The sequence below is a fragment of the Podarcis cretensis genome (genome assembly GCF_951804945.1).
Source record: "Podarcis cretensis genome assembly, chromosome: 9".
NCBI lineage: Eukaryota > Metazoa > Chordata > Lepidosauria > Squamata > Lacertidae > Podarcis > Podarcis cretensis.
Genome location: NC_137178.1, coordinates 15,434,130 through 15,450,881, shown reverse-complemented (window position 1 = coordinate 15,450,881; position 16,752 = coordinate 15,434,130). Strand labels below are relative to the sequence as shown.

At 44.5% G+C, this 16,752-nt stretch overlaps 1 protein-coding gene across 8 annotated transcripts in view; it reads left to right on the top strand.

Moving 5' to 3' along the window:
* The window catches only part of MAPK10 (mitogen-activated protein kinase 10), a 244,323-nt gene that overhangs the window by 186,938 nt on the left and 40,633 nt on the right, over nt 1–16,752 (top strand). For 7 of the 8 annotated variants that reach the window (XM_079990971.1, XM_079990970.1, XM_079990969.1 and 4 more), the window contains 3 exons: nt 3,213–3,351; nt 4,139–4,304; nt 13,186–13,257. In XM_079990971.1, the coding sequence (XP_079847097.1) occupies nt 3,213–3,351; nt 4,139–4,304; nt 13,186–13,257 (377 nt within the window). The remainder of the gene's footprint in view (nt 1–3,212; nt 3,352–4,138; nt 4,305–13,185; nt 13,258–16,752) is intronic. The other variant, XM_079990973.1, reaches the window with a different exon arrangement.

Here is a 16,752-nt window from a genome sequence, read left to right as displayed (position 1 = left end):
CTTGGGGGCGCAACTAAAACTCAGGAATAGATGAACGGAAAGTGCTCCTTCTCCTCAGAAATTGCCTCATGTCCAGCACTCCATAAGGCAGTGACCTGATGGGACCAACCTTTTTTCCCATTTCTTTGTGTCATTCCTGTATTTTGTACCTACAAGAGGAGCAGGGGAGAAAAGAAGAAGCGAATGACCAGCAATTATGTGTGCTGGCTTTATATTATGGAAATAATAAAATGAAATAATGTGTTTTGAAAAAAAAAGTGCAAATGATTAAAAAAAAAAGAATCAGAAAAAGTCAAGATTGGAAAACTCATGACTACATCTGCCTACTGCTTTTAGGTATGTCAGAAAGCACTTCTCACCTCGATTTAGAAGTGCAGAAATGGAAAGTATACGGAGAGCATCGTAACAGAGGTGCTTGAGAAAATGCAGGATGTGGGGCTGTGGTCGTGAGGAGGGTCTGAACATGTTCAGACATGCAAAGGAATCTGAACGGCTCTAAGCAGCTCCTTTTGATTCCTTTGTGTTGATAGCTTTCTCAGGCAGCGCCTGTTACCTCAGAACTCCCAGAGGTGTGCAGGTTTCTGAAAGGTGCGTAAAACACTCTGAAATCATCTCCTTGTGTTATTTTTGAGGTTTTTTTTTTTTAAGGAAGGAGGCGAAACATTTTCCCCCTCTTCGATATTTATTTTCCGATAACCTATGACTCTGTAAAAATTATTTGCCTGGGGGCAAAGCAGAGAATTGCTAGTATTTCCACTGAGCATTGTCCGCCGTTGCTTGACATGTAAGGAGAACCTGACCTGAATAATATTTAAGGTAATCAGAAGTGTTTCTAGTTGGCCAAACTCTCCTCATTCTGCCCCCTCCCCCTTTAACAATTTCCTTCAGTATACACTATACACAGTTTGTGTCCTATAACGCAAGGGCAAAATCTTGGCAGGGGAACCAACTGTCCTCGTCACACTGTGGTATGTCAGTGTTTTTAAAACTCTCTTCTGCGATGCCCTTGGCAATTGCAGAAGCCCCTGAGAAAACTAAATCTCCCATAATCCCTTGTGCCTTGGCACACTGTTACTCATTGTGGTGAGGCAATGGAGGGCAGGGATGGAGAAGAAAACTCTCTCTATGCTCCTTCTACTCTTCTTTCCACCATCCAGTTCCCTGTGAGGAAAGAGGAGTTGTTTGAGGCATGGCAGGGGATGGATTTGGGGGATGAGGGAGAACAGCAGAAATGGGTGAGTAATTCCCCTAAGTCTTTCAAATTGGCTAAGAAAAATAACAGTGGGATATTTGATGGGTTGGGTTAGCATTTTGAGTAATTTCCAAGCTAATGTGAGGCACATGTCAGAGGTTTTCCCCATATCTAGTAGCAGCTACAACTGGGATGCAAATGAAAGCTCCAGCAAAGTTTAGAATTTAGAATTCCCTAGCCAATCCCATTCCAGGATTTCCAGTGCTGGCATAACAAGCCAGCACTGTTTTTATTTCGTTTTGTTGTATCTGCATAATAATTATCGATCAACTCCCCCTCTGCAATTATTTATTGAAGGTTTCTTGACTGTCTGCAGTGCAGTCAGTGCAATATGCAGTCCCTCTCTGCAAGGCTGGCAATTTACAGCAGGCAGGCAAGATGGAGGATAGGTCAGACACTCCTAATATGGAGCTGAGGATAAGCAAATGAAAGACATAGTGAAAGAGGAGCGGCTAAGCTGGAGCTAGGGTTGTCCAGGAAAAGCCTTTGTTTCGGGTGTAGACAAAGCTCAGTGGCAGAACACACACCCTGCGATCTCTGTCATCTGCAATCAAAAGGATTGCCGGCAGCTGAACCCATGAAGGTCAGGGAAGACTGTACTGAATTCTGGTCTGACACACTGCGTGGCAACCTCCTTAGAACAGAAGGAGCCAATGGCACATATAGTCCAGCTTCCTGTTCATACAGTGGCGAACCAGAAGCAGGACCTTAGCTCAAGGGCACTCTCCCCACCTGTGGTTTCTAGAAACTGGTCTTCAGAAGCATTGCTGTCCCCAAATATGAAGGCAGAGCACAAGCCATCACACAAAGATGTCTTCAGGAGGAGCAGGAGAAAGAGAGGCCTCCTGACGAGAGAGTGCAAGGCTGCAGTCTACCTGCAGAATGTATGCCCCTTACCATGTTAGTTACTGAAAGATGAAATGATGCTGGTTAGAGAGAAAAAGGATGCTTACATTAAATATGTCATTCAGTGACATCTCACCCACTCCCTACTCTCAGCTGCATCACGATTCTATGAATTTTTTTTTTTTTGGGGGGGGGGGGGGCGTCCAGCAAAATGAATTCTGACGGACACATCAGATACAAGAGCATTGCTGTATCTCAGGCATGGGCAAACTCGGCCCTCTAGATGTTTTGAGACTACAGTTCCCATCATCCCTGACCACTGGTCCTGTTATTGAAATTGAAATTGAAATACTTTATTGTCACTTGTACAACTTGTATACAATGAGATTACACGAGCACCCCCCACTCAGCTCCCTTTGTCTTAATTCCCCTCGTTTACTGACTCAAACCCACCAAACCCAAAAGTCAGTTGCCCTGTTGTTATCTTTTCATTCAGCAGCCTAACAGCCCACGGATAGAAGCTGTTCTTTACCCTGTTGGTGCGACTAATCATGCTTCTATATCTTCTGCCTGAGGGCAGGAGATCAAGGAAGTGCTAGCCAGGGTGTGAATGATCCCTGAGAACTTTCCTCATTCTCCTGAGGCAACGTTCTTCCGCTATTTCATCCAGTGGATTCACGGGACAGCCCATAATATCTTGTGTGGTATTCACCACCCTCTGTAGAACTTCCTATCAGTTGATGTCAAACCAGCGTACCACACCATGATGCAGTATGAAAGGACACTTTCTATTGTGGACCGGTAGAAGGAGATCATCAAATGTTGATTGACATCATTCTTTCGCAATGCTCTGAGGAGATGGAGTCTCTGTTGGGCTTTCTTAACCACCTGGGTTGTATTGATTTTCCAAGTAAGGTCTTCACTGAGATAAACTCCTAGGAATTTAAAGGAAGAGACTCTCTCCACACAGCCCTCCCTGATGTACAGGGATGATGTAGCTAGGGATGATGGGCGTTGTAGTCCCAAAACATCTGGAGGGCCGAGTTTGCCTATGCCTGCTGTATCTGATCCATGATGAGTGCTGATTATTACGTGGCTCTGTTCTCCTCTTTAGGTATTTAGTAATGGAGCTGATGGATGCCAACTTGTGCCAGGTGATTCAGATGGAGCTGGACCACGAGCGAATGTCTTACCTGCTCTACCAAATGCTTTGTGGCATCAAGCACCTTCACTCTGCAGGAATCATTCACAGGGTAAGCCGGGCATCCATCTCACCCTCCTACCACTACCAAAAAAAAAAGGGACAAATGTCCTTATACGGGAAAGGGGAAAAAAACTCTGTTATTTGGAGCATGCCCAGTTTTAGCTTCTGTTATACTATTATAACCATACCTAGGGACCTTGGGAGCAGTGCTGTTTTTATAGCAAACACCACCTCCCTTGTCTCTTTGGGTGACCAGCATCTGAAGGCATCTGAAGGCAGCCCTGTTTAGGGAAGCTTTTAATCTCTGAAGGACTATTGTATTTTAATATTTTGTTGGAAGCCACCCAGAGTGGCTGGGGAAACCCAGGCAGTTGGGCGGGGTATAAATAAATTATTATTATTATTATTATTATTATTATTATTATTATCATCATCATCATCATCATCATCACATGCTGCACCCCTTTGCCCCCTCTTGGATCATTCATCTCTCTCAGCCCTGCAGCACCACCTAAGCAGATATAATTTTTAACAAATCGCCTTCCACGTGCGTCTTAAGGCAATGCACAGAACGCAATAAAAACAGCTGTAAACAATACCGAATACGCAACAGCCATGTCAGAGACCAATTCATCCAGGCTTTTGGAACAAAAAAATGTCCTTGGTTGTTTCTGTAAAGTGCAGATAGTGAGTGCCTGTTTTATCTTCACGGAAATACTGTTCCACAGAACAGGGACAGCCGCGCCATTGTGGCATTCGTGATATAAAGCACCTACCGAGTCTTGTAGGTAGAACTCATCATTCCTGTTCTCCCCCTGCTCCCTCGTCTCTTTCAGGATTTAAAACCAAGTAATATTGTGGTAAAATCTGACTGCACATTGAAGATCCTGGATTTTGGACTGGCCAGGACCGCAGGCACTAGCTTCATGATGACTCCTTATGTGGTCACACGTTATTACAGAGCACCGGAGGTCATCTTGGGAATGGGCTACAAGGAGAATGGTAGGATATACGTTTGATGTGAGCATATGGGATGGAGCAAAGCTGGGAGTGCCCGCTGGATGGGAAGGAATGACCTGGGCTGCTCAAGTACCTTTAACAAAACCTTATCGCACAGATATCACCTGGTGAAACTTTTCACCAGCATGAAACGAACAACACGATCACCTACTACAATGGCTGGTTGAAGCACTGACAATCCTAGGGATGTCTGCCTGATTATTATAGGCACTAAAGCAACATAGAGGATGATGCAGATATTACTGAAGTTAAGAAACACCCAAATCGGATACGACGCGGTATCTCATTGCATCCAGTCTGTATCATTGGAGGCATGTTTTATAAGGAGGGAATTTAAACTGAGCTTTTCATCACCACACTGGGAATTAAAATATTAAAAAGCTCTTTGGGTGGGCAATGGGTGTGACCCAAATATTTCCAGCTTTCCTCAATTCCAAATATGGTCCACTTTAATAAATTGTTTCCCTAGGAACGCACATCCTTTAAAACAAAGGAACTCAGACCTATATTCATTTCAGTTCAATTTTGGTGCATAAAACCATGGGTTGCCATAAAACTAATAAAAACGGGTGAACAACTCCAGCCCTGTGGCTGAGAAAACGTATTATAAAATCAAAACACAGAGAAACAGTAACAAAATTATGATTGCAACAACAACAACAAAACTTAAATCAAATTATCTCCAGTCTAGGAGACTGTATTATATTGCATGTATTCGCATCATTTTATTTGTTGCCCACGGCACTGCAAATAGGGAGGTTCTCTAAGTGATATAGTTATTCTGGTTGCATAGGAGAAAACATTGGTATCACAAAATCAACAAGGCAAGCAGACAAGAATCTAGCTCTAGGCAGGGTTCTATAGCAAATAGTAGGCAATGGCTTGGATCCCAATTTGTCCACTGCCAATGGCAGGGCTCCTTCCATTCATGGATCTAGTGGGATCCAATGGAGTCTCCGGATTGAGGGCAAGGCACCTCTATTTTTTTCTCCATTTCTCTTTGCACCACTTTTTCTACTGCACTGGAAGGTCCCCAACCTGCAACAGCAGACTTTTGAGTTTCAAAGGCATCTTAGTTAAGATTTAAGCCAGTACGATCAATTTCTCCTTGCCTGTGCACATCAGCACTAATCCAAAGTAGTTTTGGGAAATTTATTTTCGAGGTAAGCTTGAGGGTAGGGGCTGATACCTCAACCACACGAAGGCAGTGGACAAACATTTTGTTTCTTTAAAATGCTTTATGCCACCTTTCGGAGCTGGGGGCCACACTTGCCCAAGTATCCCATATCTGGGGCTTTAAGAAGCTTTGGAAACATACCGGTACCTATTTTTAACATCACAACTCACCTCTAGACAGGAATGCAAGGCTGCTTCCAATGTAACTCAGCTTATCCAAGGGATGGATGGCCTTGGCATTAATGCTTTGGATAAAAACATATGAAAATATTTATGTTCTGGAACAATCCCATAGACCTTATCTCTCGGGAATCCAGGGTCTAGCTCATAGGAGAAGCCTTTAAGAACTTGGGATGACACAAAATTAACACCTCTATTGGTTGCTGCAATTTTTTCATTTTCACCTAGCTGCTACAGACTCTCCACCAAATAACAAGGGGAAACAGTTTTCATCAAAAGGCAATGAGTGTCACTGACAAAATCGGTGATTATATGAGCCAGAGTTGTCTGCACCTGCCTTAGAGAGTCAGGCCGTGTGCTTACTTTATCCCCAGGGAGGAAGAGGTGGCCTGCCCGTGTGAAGGTGGCGGTGGCGGCAGCAGCCCCGCAACGGATCCTGCCAGGCTGCATGAGAGCTTGAGCAGCTGAGGTGCAGCTTTCCTGCATGTCAGCTGTTAGCTGAAAGGCCTAAGAGCCTCAGCAAGGTCCCACTGCACCTCCAGCACACTTGCACCTCTCCGGAGCCCTAGACCAGCCTTTCTCAACCTGTGGGTCCCCAGATGTTGATGAACTACAACTCCCATCACCCCTAGCGAGCAAGGCCAGAACTCAGGGATGATGGGAGTTGTAGTCCAACAACATCTGGGGACCCACAGGTTGAGAACTGCTGCCCTGGAGGATATCCCCTTTAGGCTCTGGGGAGGGTTTCATCGTGAGCCAGAGATGTAGAGGGGCTTTGCTGAGGCTGGTCGGGTCTCTTCTCCCTACTTCTTCTGGGGCCCAGCTGAGAGGTGCCATTCCAGCTGAAAAAGAAGAAGCCCTGATTATGATTATATTATTTACCCTTCAGCCGCAGGTCCCAGGGTGGGTGACAACAAATTGAAATTCAGTATTAAAAATGGTTCAACAAATCCTAGTTGTGGGTCCTGAAAACACAATCTCAAGTTTCCAAGGGAGGGTACAGCGCTATTACTGTGCTGTAATCTAGATGTGGGGTGCTCTTTTTATTTTATTTTGTTTATTGAATTTATATACCGCCCTATTCCCAGGGGTCTGAGGGTGATTCACAGAATAAAATCAAGATATAAAACCACAAAATACATAATAGAAATAAAAGTAATAACCTAACAGCCCTCCCCCCATAGCAAAGGAATAATTCTGATCAAACTGACCTTCTAGGAAAAGGGGGTGAGTGTTATTTTGTTGTGCTCAATAATCTTGGCACATCAACCATCATTTATTTGTGTGCTTTAAAAAAAAGCCCTATCGGTAGTACAGTATTAAATCCGTGCTTCATAAATATCAGGCAACTGATTTTGCAGAAGGATGAGCAAGTAACACCATGGAGATAAATCCATTTGTCTGTTTCTGCTTCCCAAGTAATCTGAAAACAAAGGTTCCCTTTTGATGTTAAATGTAACAGGGAACTTCCAGATTGTTCCATTTTTAATTTGTGGAATCTAATTAGCATACTGCAGCGCTTTAACTAACATTTGACTGCAATCTGCAAGCTGGCAATTAGATAGCTCTTTCAGCCTGATTTCTTTGTCATTTAAATTTGGTAATGATTGGGCAGCACACCTTGTGTTTTTCGGTTTAAATGCTAGAGCTGAAGGTGATTCTAGTACTAGTTATCACTTTAAAGTGAAGGTTTCCTTACTGTAGTAATAATGAAGGGGCAAATGCTTTTGAAACCTTCTTAATCAAGACTGCTATAGCAACTTCCAGAAAAGCTAAGCTGAGCTTAGATATTGCCTTTGATCCAGAGCTGTGTTTGTCCTCAGGTGAGCTCAAGGTGCTCTGCATGAGTAGCCTTTGATGGGTGGAGTTAGATCAGGCTTTCTCAACCTCGGTCCTCCAGATGTTTTGAGACTACAATTCCCAGCATCCCTGACTACTGGTCCTGCTAGCTAGGGGTCATGGGAGTTGTAGGCCAAAAACATCTGGAGGGCCGAGGTTGAGGAAGCCTGAGTTAGATTCATGTGTCCATTTTTTTCATTGAACTGACAGACTTGGCAGTTCCCTCAAGGAATCACACAATCAGGGCAGTTATGGTATTCTACCAATAATTCTAATTACCTGAGCATCTGCAAATGGCAGAATTGGTTATCATAGAATGAGCAATCCAGTTATTGCAGCAGTTCTCAACCTGTGGGTCCCCAGATGTTGTTGGACTACAACTCCCATCATCCCTTGCTAGCTAGGGATGATGGGAGTTGTAGTCCAACAACATCTGGGGACCCACAGGTTGTGAACCGCTGAGTTATTACTTCATAGCAGTACATGCATTTACCTAGCAATAGAAGCCAAGCCGAGAGGGGAAAAGCTTTTGACTAGTGCAGGGTTTTCCAATTGGGTTCCCAGCTGTTTTTGGATTACAACTCCCACTGGTCCTGCTAGCTAGGGTTGATGGGAGTTGTAGTCCAACAACAGCTGGAGACTCAAGTTTGGGAAACTGTGGACTAGTGCCTATTATGATTTGGCTGTTTGTTGTTGTTTAGTCGTGTCTGACTCTTCATGACATCTAATTTTTGAATCTGCAGAAGTGCATGGTGCAGTTCAGTATCTGTAAAGAGAGAGCACTTAATTTTCAGCTTTCCTCTCTATTTGACTATTCAGCACAAATTCTGGGAAGCAGATATTTTGGTACACTTGGATTTAATCTCTCTCCACCCATGCAATCTTGCCTGTTTAAGGCCAGTTCCATGCTTTCATTTTCTCTTGGCACCTGACTTTTATGGTTGCTATATTTTCCCACCATTTTGATGCACTCTGTTCCCAAAGTCCCCAAATTGCCCTGTCGCCGCCCCCTTTAAAAGAGAGCGACTCCAGTATTCCAGGCATGCTTTTGCTGCCCTGTGCACCCAGTACCACCCTTCCCTCCCCCCCCCCCACAAAACGAAGCATTTCACCTTTGTCAAAAGAAATGACTCGACTGGTGTTCATTTTTGTTTCTGTTAAAAGGACAGAGAAAAAGAAGGTGGGACAGAAAAAGTGAACACTGTTGGGCCATGTTCACACCATACATTTAACACACTATGATACCACTTTTAACAGTCACGGCTTTCCCCAAAGAATTGTGGGAGTTGTGGTTTGTTAAGAGAGAGTCATTAGGGAACCCTTATTTCCCTCCAAGAGCTACAATTTCCAGAGTGGTTTAACAATCAATCCCTCTTCACTGAGAACTCTAGGAATTTTAGCTCTGGGAGAGGGGAGTCTCCTAGAAACTCTCAGCACCCTTAACAAACTACAGCTCCCAGAATGCTCTGGGGGAATCCATGGACATTTAAAATGGTATCATTGCACTTTAAATGTATGGTGTAAATGAGGCCTTGGATAGACCAATCGGTTATTGCCAGCTATAAATGCTGGGCCTCTGAATATTTGGTACTGGAGGGGTGTGGCTGCCCCATCCTCATGTTGGGACCCCATGTTACTAAAGTTGCCAGACTGCAACCAGGTGCCCTCCATATGTTGTTGGACTACAGCTCCCATCTGCCCCAGTGGTGAAGGCTGCTGTACAGACCTGTACACTGCCTGGCGGTTCCCTCATTGTGAGAAGTGAGGTTAGAGGGGACCAGACAGAGGGCCTTCTCGGTAGTGGCGCCCGCCCTGTGGAATGCCCTCCCATCAGATGTGAAGGAAATAAGCAGCTATCTTATCTTTAAAAGACATCCGAAGGCAGCCCTGTTTAGGAAAGTTTTTAATATTTAATTCTGTATTGTTTTTAACACTCTATTGGAAGCCTCCCAGAGTGGCTGGGGAAGCTCAGCCAGATGGGCAGGGTATAAATAATAAATTATTATTATTATTATTATTATTATTACTAGTAAATCTGGCAACATGGCCACTGCAGGTTTTCCTGCTCCTTCCACCTCTGTCGCCTGTATTTCCCCTCCTGCATATGCTGCTGTGAAGCTCACATTGAATCCTGCCCATTATAGACTTGGAACTCAGCTATAGAGCTTCAAATAAAATGTTTTGTGTGTGTTTTAAGTGCAATGTGCAATGTGACACTAGATGGCGATGGTGAGCCTTATGGAAAATTCAATGTATTTTTCAAAACGCTTTTTTAAAAAAGCACATTTTCAGAACTTTTTAAAATATATGTGTAGATTCCACCTAAGGCCACATTCACACCATACTATGATACCGCTTTAATCAGCCATGGCTTCCCCCAAAGAATTCTGGGAGCTGTAGTTTCTTAAGGATGTTGAGAGTTCTCAGGAGACTCCTATTCCCCTCAAAAAGCTACAATTCCCAGAGTGGTTTGACAATCCATTCCCCTTCACAAGCAACTCTGGGAATTGTAGCTCTGGGAGGTGAGTAGGGGTTTCCTAACAGAAGGATGTGGAATGGAACTCGCTACCATACAGAAGATGTCTGCCAAGACCTCACCTTACCTGGGGGGGGGGGGAATGCACAGAGCCCAAGTTCCTGCACAGAGCCCAAGTTGACCGACATGAGCTCAAGTGACTGAAGAAAGTGCTTCTCTCGTGCAGGATTCAGGAAGCACCAGGGATCAGTGTGAATGCAGTAGGCTGAACTTCCATTCCACCTTGAGGCTGCTGCAGTGAAGGAAGCATTCTGAACTGGCACTTCTTGCATGCTTGCCCAGGTCACATATAAAGTTGTGTCTCTCTGTGCCTATGTGTCTTACTCCAACATTAAGTGGAGCGCACAGGTGGGCCTCCGGATGCTCACAGATAATAATAATAATAATAATAATAATAATAATAATAATAATTTTTATATCCCGCCCTCCCCAGCCGAAGCCGGGCTCAGAGTGGCTAACAACAATCAAAGTAACACAGCATTCTAAAATCAATTCATTTTAAAATCAATACAAAATCAGATTAATGGCAACCATTGGGCTAGAGTTCTGTGAGGATTACCAAAGGAGGGGGTCAGACTGTGCCTTGGCCAAAGGCCTGGTGGAACAGCTCTGTCTTGCAGGTCCTGTGGAAATATGTCAAGTCCGGCAGGGCCCTAGTCTCTTGTGACAGAGTGTTCCACCAGATCGGGGCCACAGCCGAAAAAGCCCTGGTTCTGGTTGAGGCCAGCCTAACCTCCCTGTGGCCCAGGACCTCCAAGATGTTTTTGTTTGAAGACCGTAAGGTCCTCCGTGGGACATACCAGGAGAGGCAGTCATAGATCATAGAATAGTAGAGTTGGAAGAGACCACAAGGGTCATCTAGTCCAACACCCTGCAGTCCAGGAATCTTTTGCCCAACTTGGGTCTTGAACCCATGACCTTCAGATCAAGAGTCTCATGCTCTACAGCTCCTATCTGCTGTACAGCTCCTATCAGCCCCTGCAAGCATGGCCAATGGCCAGGGATGACGGGAGCTATTGTTCAGTAACCTTTGAGGGGGGGCGAAAGGTTCCTCATACCTGAGCCAAACTATCTCCCCTGCTGGGCCTGACCTCTCCACCATTGCACCAGCCACTTGCCCCATCCCTGCTTCATAGCTCACTTTTAGTGTCAGAGCTGGGAATGGAGAAAAGCTGCTGGGAAAATGACTGAGGAGTGGGAGGCAAGAACCCCTCTTCATGTGCTCTTCCTTTCACTATTAAAGCAAGACACCCTCTTCACAACTTTGCATATGACTGGGTCAGATGTCAAAGAAACAAACAATCATATGACTTTCTGTAGACATCTGAAGGCAGACCTGTTTCAGAAATGCTGTTGACATTGACTGTGGCTCATACATGGAACAGACCATTAACCAGGCCGCAGCTTTCTGAGTTTCAGGATCTTTTAAGATTCAAACTCTAGATATGATCTAAAGCAGGGGCAGCTAACTTTGTCTCCTCACATGATCCATCATGCTTGCTGAGCCTGATGGGAATTGTAGTCATAGAACATATGGAGTGCAGCATATTGGCTATCCCTGTTGTAAAGTATGAGATTCCTGAACTGAATGTTTTAAAAGTATTGCTTTACTTAACAAGCTAACTTTATCTATTGACTTAAATAAGGGGTGGTGATGGTTAAATTTCCTCTTTCAGTTTCAGATTTCCACCCCCCTGAGGTAGCCGTACACTTTTAGAAAAAACAACTACACACACTCACTTAGGTTTGGGCACTTTCCCCACCTGTCCAACTTGTTCTAGGAAACCTGCAGGTGCATATGCAAGGAAGCCCAATCTGTATGCTTCAAAAAACCTTGCCTTTTATGTAGGTTGGGATTTCAGAAACCCTTTATATCCACATTCTTGCAAGCCTGCAGCTACATGGAGATGGCTTCCTTGTGGTGTGGTCCCTTGTGACTGCTGTACATGTGTGCAGCACCTATATGACTGGCCCTACCTATATTAGCTGGGTGCACTGCATGCGTACTCAGGTGGGTACGCACAACACAGGGGCAGCCATTCCTACACTGCTTCAGCTGTGTGTAAAGGAGGCCTGCAGTGTCACTCCAAAGATGCATTAACCCAGACTTGGAACAAGACGAACTAGAAGCTGGTGTGGGCAGGATAACCCTGGATGTTGCTTCTGGGAGAAATCATGTATGAATATGCCCAAAGAGAACTTGCAAGTGAGGGAAGATGGGAGACAGCGCATCCGTCTGCCCTCAGAGCCGGTTTCTTTTTTCACTCACAATATGGCAGCCCTAACGTCCATGACCCAAAGCCTCCTGGATGCATTTGGTATGACTTAGGCCAGGGACGGGGAGTTGTGGCTCTCTAGATGGTCCCAGGCAGTGTGGCCAATGGTCAGGCATGATAGGAGTTGTAGTCCAGCAACACCTGGAGGGACGCAGGTTCCCCATCCCTGAACTAGATCTAACTTGGAATAATTAGGTGCCATCCTTTCCCTTTTCCCCAGATTTGCCTACTTTGTTCTAGAAGCTGGCATTTTCTCCTGTGACAACAGAAGCGAGAAGCAAATGCATGCAACTTTCCCCACTTGGTCTTGTCAAATGAGAGCAGCCCAGATTTTAACGTGTTGCTCTGGCCTGTGACCACACAAATGGGCTAGCTTGCACAGGAGCAATTAAAAGTGACAGGGGATACATGGCACAATCTGTAGGGTGCAATCCTATGTATATCTACACAAGTGTAAGCCCTGTTGAGTTCCATGGGCCTTACCTTACTCCCTAGTAAATATGTATAGGGTTGCAGCCCTGAAGAGCATTATCCGGGGATCACCACACGTTTAAATTGGGACAATTTAAACAGGAAAAGGTCAGGATTTTTGCATATATATACATTTTGAAAAAGTGGAATAAAAGTGATAAAATCAATGTTTGCTGGGTATTAATGCTTCTTCTGTTTATGACATCTTTGTGTGTGTGTGTGTGTGCGTGTGTGTTTTTAAAAATTGTTCGGTGGAAGGTGCATAAATCTGTGCTTTCTCTGATCAATCTGCTCTTTTTACCCTCCTGTAGGAGCCAAAGTGTCTTAGTTAACTTTGCCTTCCCCCTCCCTTTCTCTCTTCATTTCCTTGTCTCTGCTGTTCTAGTGGATATATGGTCAGTAGGATGCATTATGGGAGAAATGGTGCGCCACAAAATCCTCTTTCCAGGAAGGGATTGTATCCTTATGCCATTTGCTGCAACCTTCATCGAATTATTTCTCTTTCATCCCCCGCAGCCTCATCCTTGACTTTTTCCTATTAAGCAAGCAATATATGAGAGGAGGATACAAAGACAGAAGCGAAAAAAAGCTGAATCTTAGGGGTGTGTGTAATTATGATTGGAGTCACTTGGGAATCAGCAGCAAAACGAAACAAAACAAAACAAAAACCCGAACCGCCAGCTATATGACAAACAGCTCTTCATGCTTTTACCCTTATATTTGTTAACACCTTTTGGGGGGTTATAGAAGAACCAGCCACTGATGACGGACTTGTAAGCTTTTTCTTATTGATTGCATTTTAAAGAAAACGGCCCATTTGTTCCTTTAAACTTTGTTGTTTTTCCCCCCCTTCCCCTCTTTTGGCTGAATGTTTTGAAAATTGTAATTTTTTTGATGTTTGTGGTGACATCATAATCTTTTGCTTGCTAATGCATCATTAGTCTGGGTCCACCATGATGCTGTATAGACTCCGGAGGTGAGTCGATACAACATTTTGTTCTGAATGTGTTGACTTACCCGTTTGTTGCCTAGAAGAGATCCGGCAGTCCTTCGGCGCTTCCTAGAAATGGAACTCCTAACCAGATTTCCAGAATGAACTTTCCTTTTTTGTGTGTGCATGAGGTCTGCACAACCCCCGCCCCCCCAAAAAAAAAACTCTGCTCACCCCACCCACACCCTTCTCTTGCCCTGTTCATTTTGAGCTTCGGTGATATTCTTTTTGCCATCTCTCAAGGTGGTGAAAGTAATATTAGAAAATGAAAACAACTGCAATCTAAGAAAGAAAGAAAGAAAGAAGGAAAGAGAGAGAGAGAGAGAGAGAGAGAGAGAGAGAAAGAAAGAAAGAAAGAAAGAAAGAAAGAAAGAAAGAAGCTTTCTAGTTCATCTCTTGTAGGCAAGGAATAAAAACACATTTATATTAACAAAACACACATATTTACATCTTCTTTGCTGTAAAAGACTTCCACCAGCGAGCTAGGAGGAGGGTAAATTGGCTTGAGAAATCTTTTGACAGCTGGTGTGATAAGCATAAAGTCATGAGCACTGATTAATATTTGGCGCTTCTTGGTGATTAACATAGGGTCAGCCTTTCCAACAAGCTGTGGTCATTTCCTCTCAAACGTTGGGAATATAGGATGTTATTGAAAGATAGGAGGATAGTTTGCACAGTTTGCATATGGAAACCAGCTGAAGAGGTTAGCAGATGAACGAGCCTACAGCCACACATCTGCAGAACCCAGCACATGCATAAAAAGGTATATGGAGGGCCATCTGCACCAGCACTTATGTGAGGGAAATTTATCAAAACTTTCACACATGATGGTTAAAGTTGAGTTCTGTTGTGACCTATCTCAATTGCTCAGCCAATGCGTGCATACAGTTCAGAGGGCCTTCTTGGTAGTGGCGCCCACCCTGTGGAATGTCCTCCCTTCAGATGTGAAGGAAATAAGCAGCTATCTTATCTTTAAAAGACATCTGAAGGCAGCCCGGTTTAGGGAAGTTTTAAATATTTAATTCTGTATTGTTTTTAACACTTGATTGGGAGCCTCCCAGAGTGGCTGGGGAAACTCAGCCAGATGGGCAGGGTATAAATAATAAATTATTATTATTATTACTATATTCACTCTGCAGAATTCTGCCCCCCCATTCACTTCCATGGGAGGTGAAACTCCATACACAGATCCTTTTCTATGTGCAGGGCTTCTGCTTCTCATATTGAGGTGGGAGAGAGCCTGCCCATGTAGGAGTTTTTGGGAGCGTGTAATGAAGCACCTGTAAAGCTCTGGTTTCAACAAGCCAGGTTTCTGAGGAAGATAATGCTCATTTGGGTGACGCTTGTCATACATCTCTCACTATGCAAAATGCATAAGAATGCCCCCACGTGCTGCAGAAAAATGTCCTGGAAAATCTGGCTACCACTGTATTCTTCTCAGCAAAGGTGGACCGTGGCATTGCTCAAAAGATAGGGAAGCATGACATGTGCACGCACACATATTGATACCATAATTCAATATTCTTTTTGGTAGAACTGGAGATTTGTTTCTAAAGATGTCCCCAGTATAGAATAGTCTCTTATTGAAGTAAGCAGTGAGAGAGGTTTCCCATGGATGTTTTTGCCAGCAAGGCCCTGTGAGTGCAATTCCGCCCTATAAACACAAGCATCCTACTCATACATTTCAAAACAAAATGATTCCTCTTTATTTGCACATATGTTTCTGATCTCCATTTCTGTGGCATCCCCATAGCAATGTAGCATGTGCTTCAGACCATTGCTCACTCAAGGCCACTTTGCAGAGGCAGAGGAGAAAGGGAGCGCTTCGGCTAACATCCCAGAGCCTTTCAGGCTGCTTCTACACCCATCCTCCTTGTAGATCACGCTGCATGACATAGGCTGCAATCCTATACTCACCTGGGAGTAAGCCCCACTGAACTCAGTGGACCTTACTTCTGAGAAGGCAGGTATAGGGTTTCACTGTTAAAGGGAGAGTCTGGCAAGTTTTGCAGGATTCTCGTTTCCCTGGGTTTCCAGCCCCAAGCCCATTTCTATTCTCAGCAATAAAAAGGTAAAGGGACCCCTGACCATTAGGTCCAGTCGCGGACGACACTGGGTTTGTGGCACTCATCTCGCTTTATTGGCCGAGGGAGCCGGCGTACAGCTTCTGGGTCATGTGGCCAGCATGACTAAGCTGCTTCTGGCGAAGCGGTACCTATTTATCTACTTGCACTTTGATGTGCTTTCGAACTGCTAGGTTGGCAGGAGCAGGGACTGAGCAATGGGAGCTCACCCCGTCACAGGGATTCGAACCGCCAACCTTCTGATCGGCAAGTCCTAGGCCACCCGCATCCCTATTCTCAGCAATATCAAAGGCCAAAGGTAGTCTAAAGTGTAAAATTCAGGCCCCATGCGCAGAGGTGGGTGGAGGGCATTTTTTTTTTGTCTGGAATTAGGGAAAGAAATGTAGGGGACACGCCCCAAAATGGTGGGCATTGCTTTAGGAAAGAAGATTGTGAGGACTATTTTAATGGGATAGTTGAGTTTTGAAGCATCATTTTTTTAAAAAAAGAGAGAGTAAAATGTCCTTAAACATCACAAAATGTTGCACACCTGGAATGTTGTCACTTGTTACCCGAGTCGTTAACAGGGGCTATCCACTACGAGCCTGCAAAACATGGGTAGCCATGCTCTGCATAGCACAGTGTCTTTTACAGCGTTATGGTGGCTAATCTTTTATACATCATATTGAGTGAAAGTAGAGGGGCTCATGACAAAGTGGAAGAGGGGGCCTGTCCGCCTGCCTCCCAAACTATGACAATGTTGGCTCAAGTTCTGTGATGGATTAAATGGTACAAAATGGAATAAGAGGGTTTGATGGTGGGTTGTAGGTCAGGATGATGTTCCCATTGGTCAGTTCTCTTCCATCTTGTGCCCATCAGCCAGTATTAGTGTCCCTGG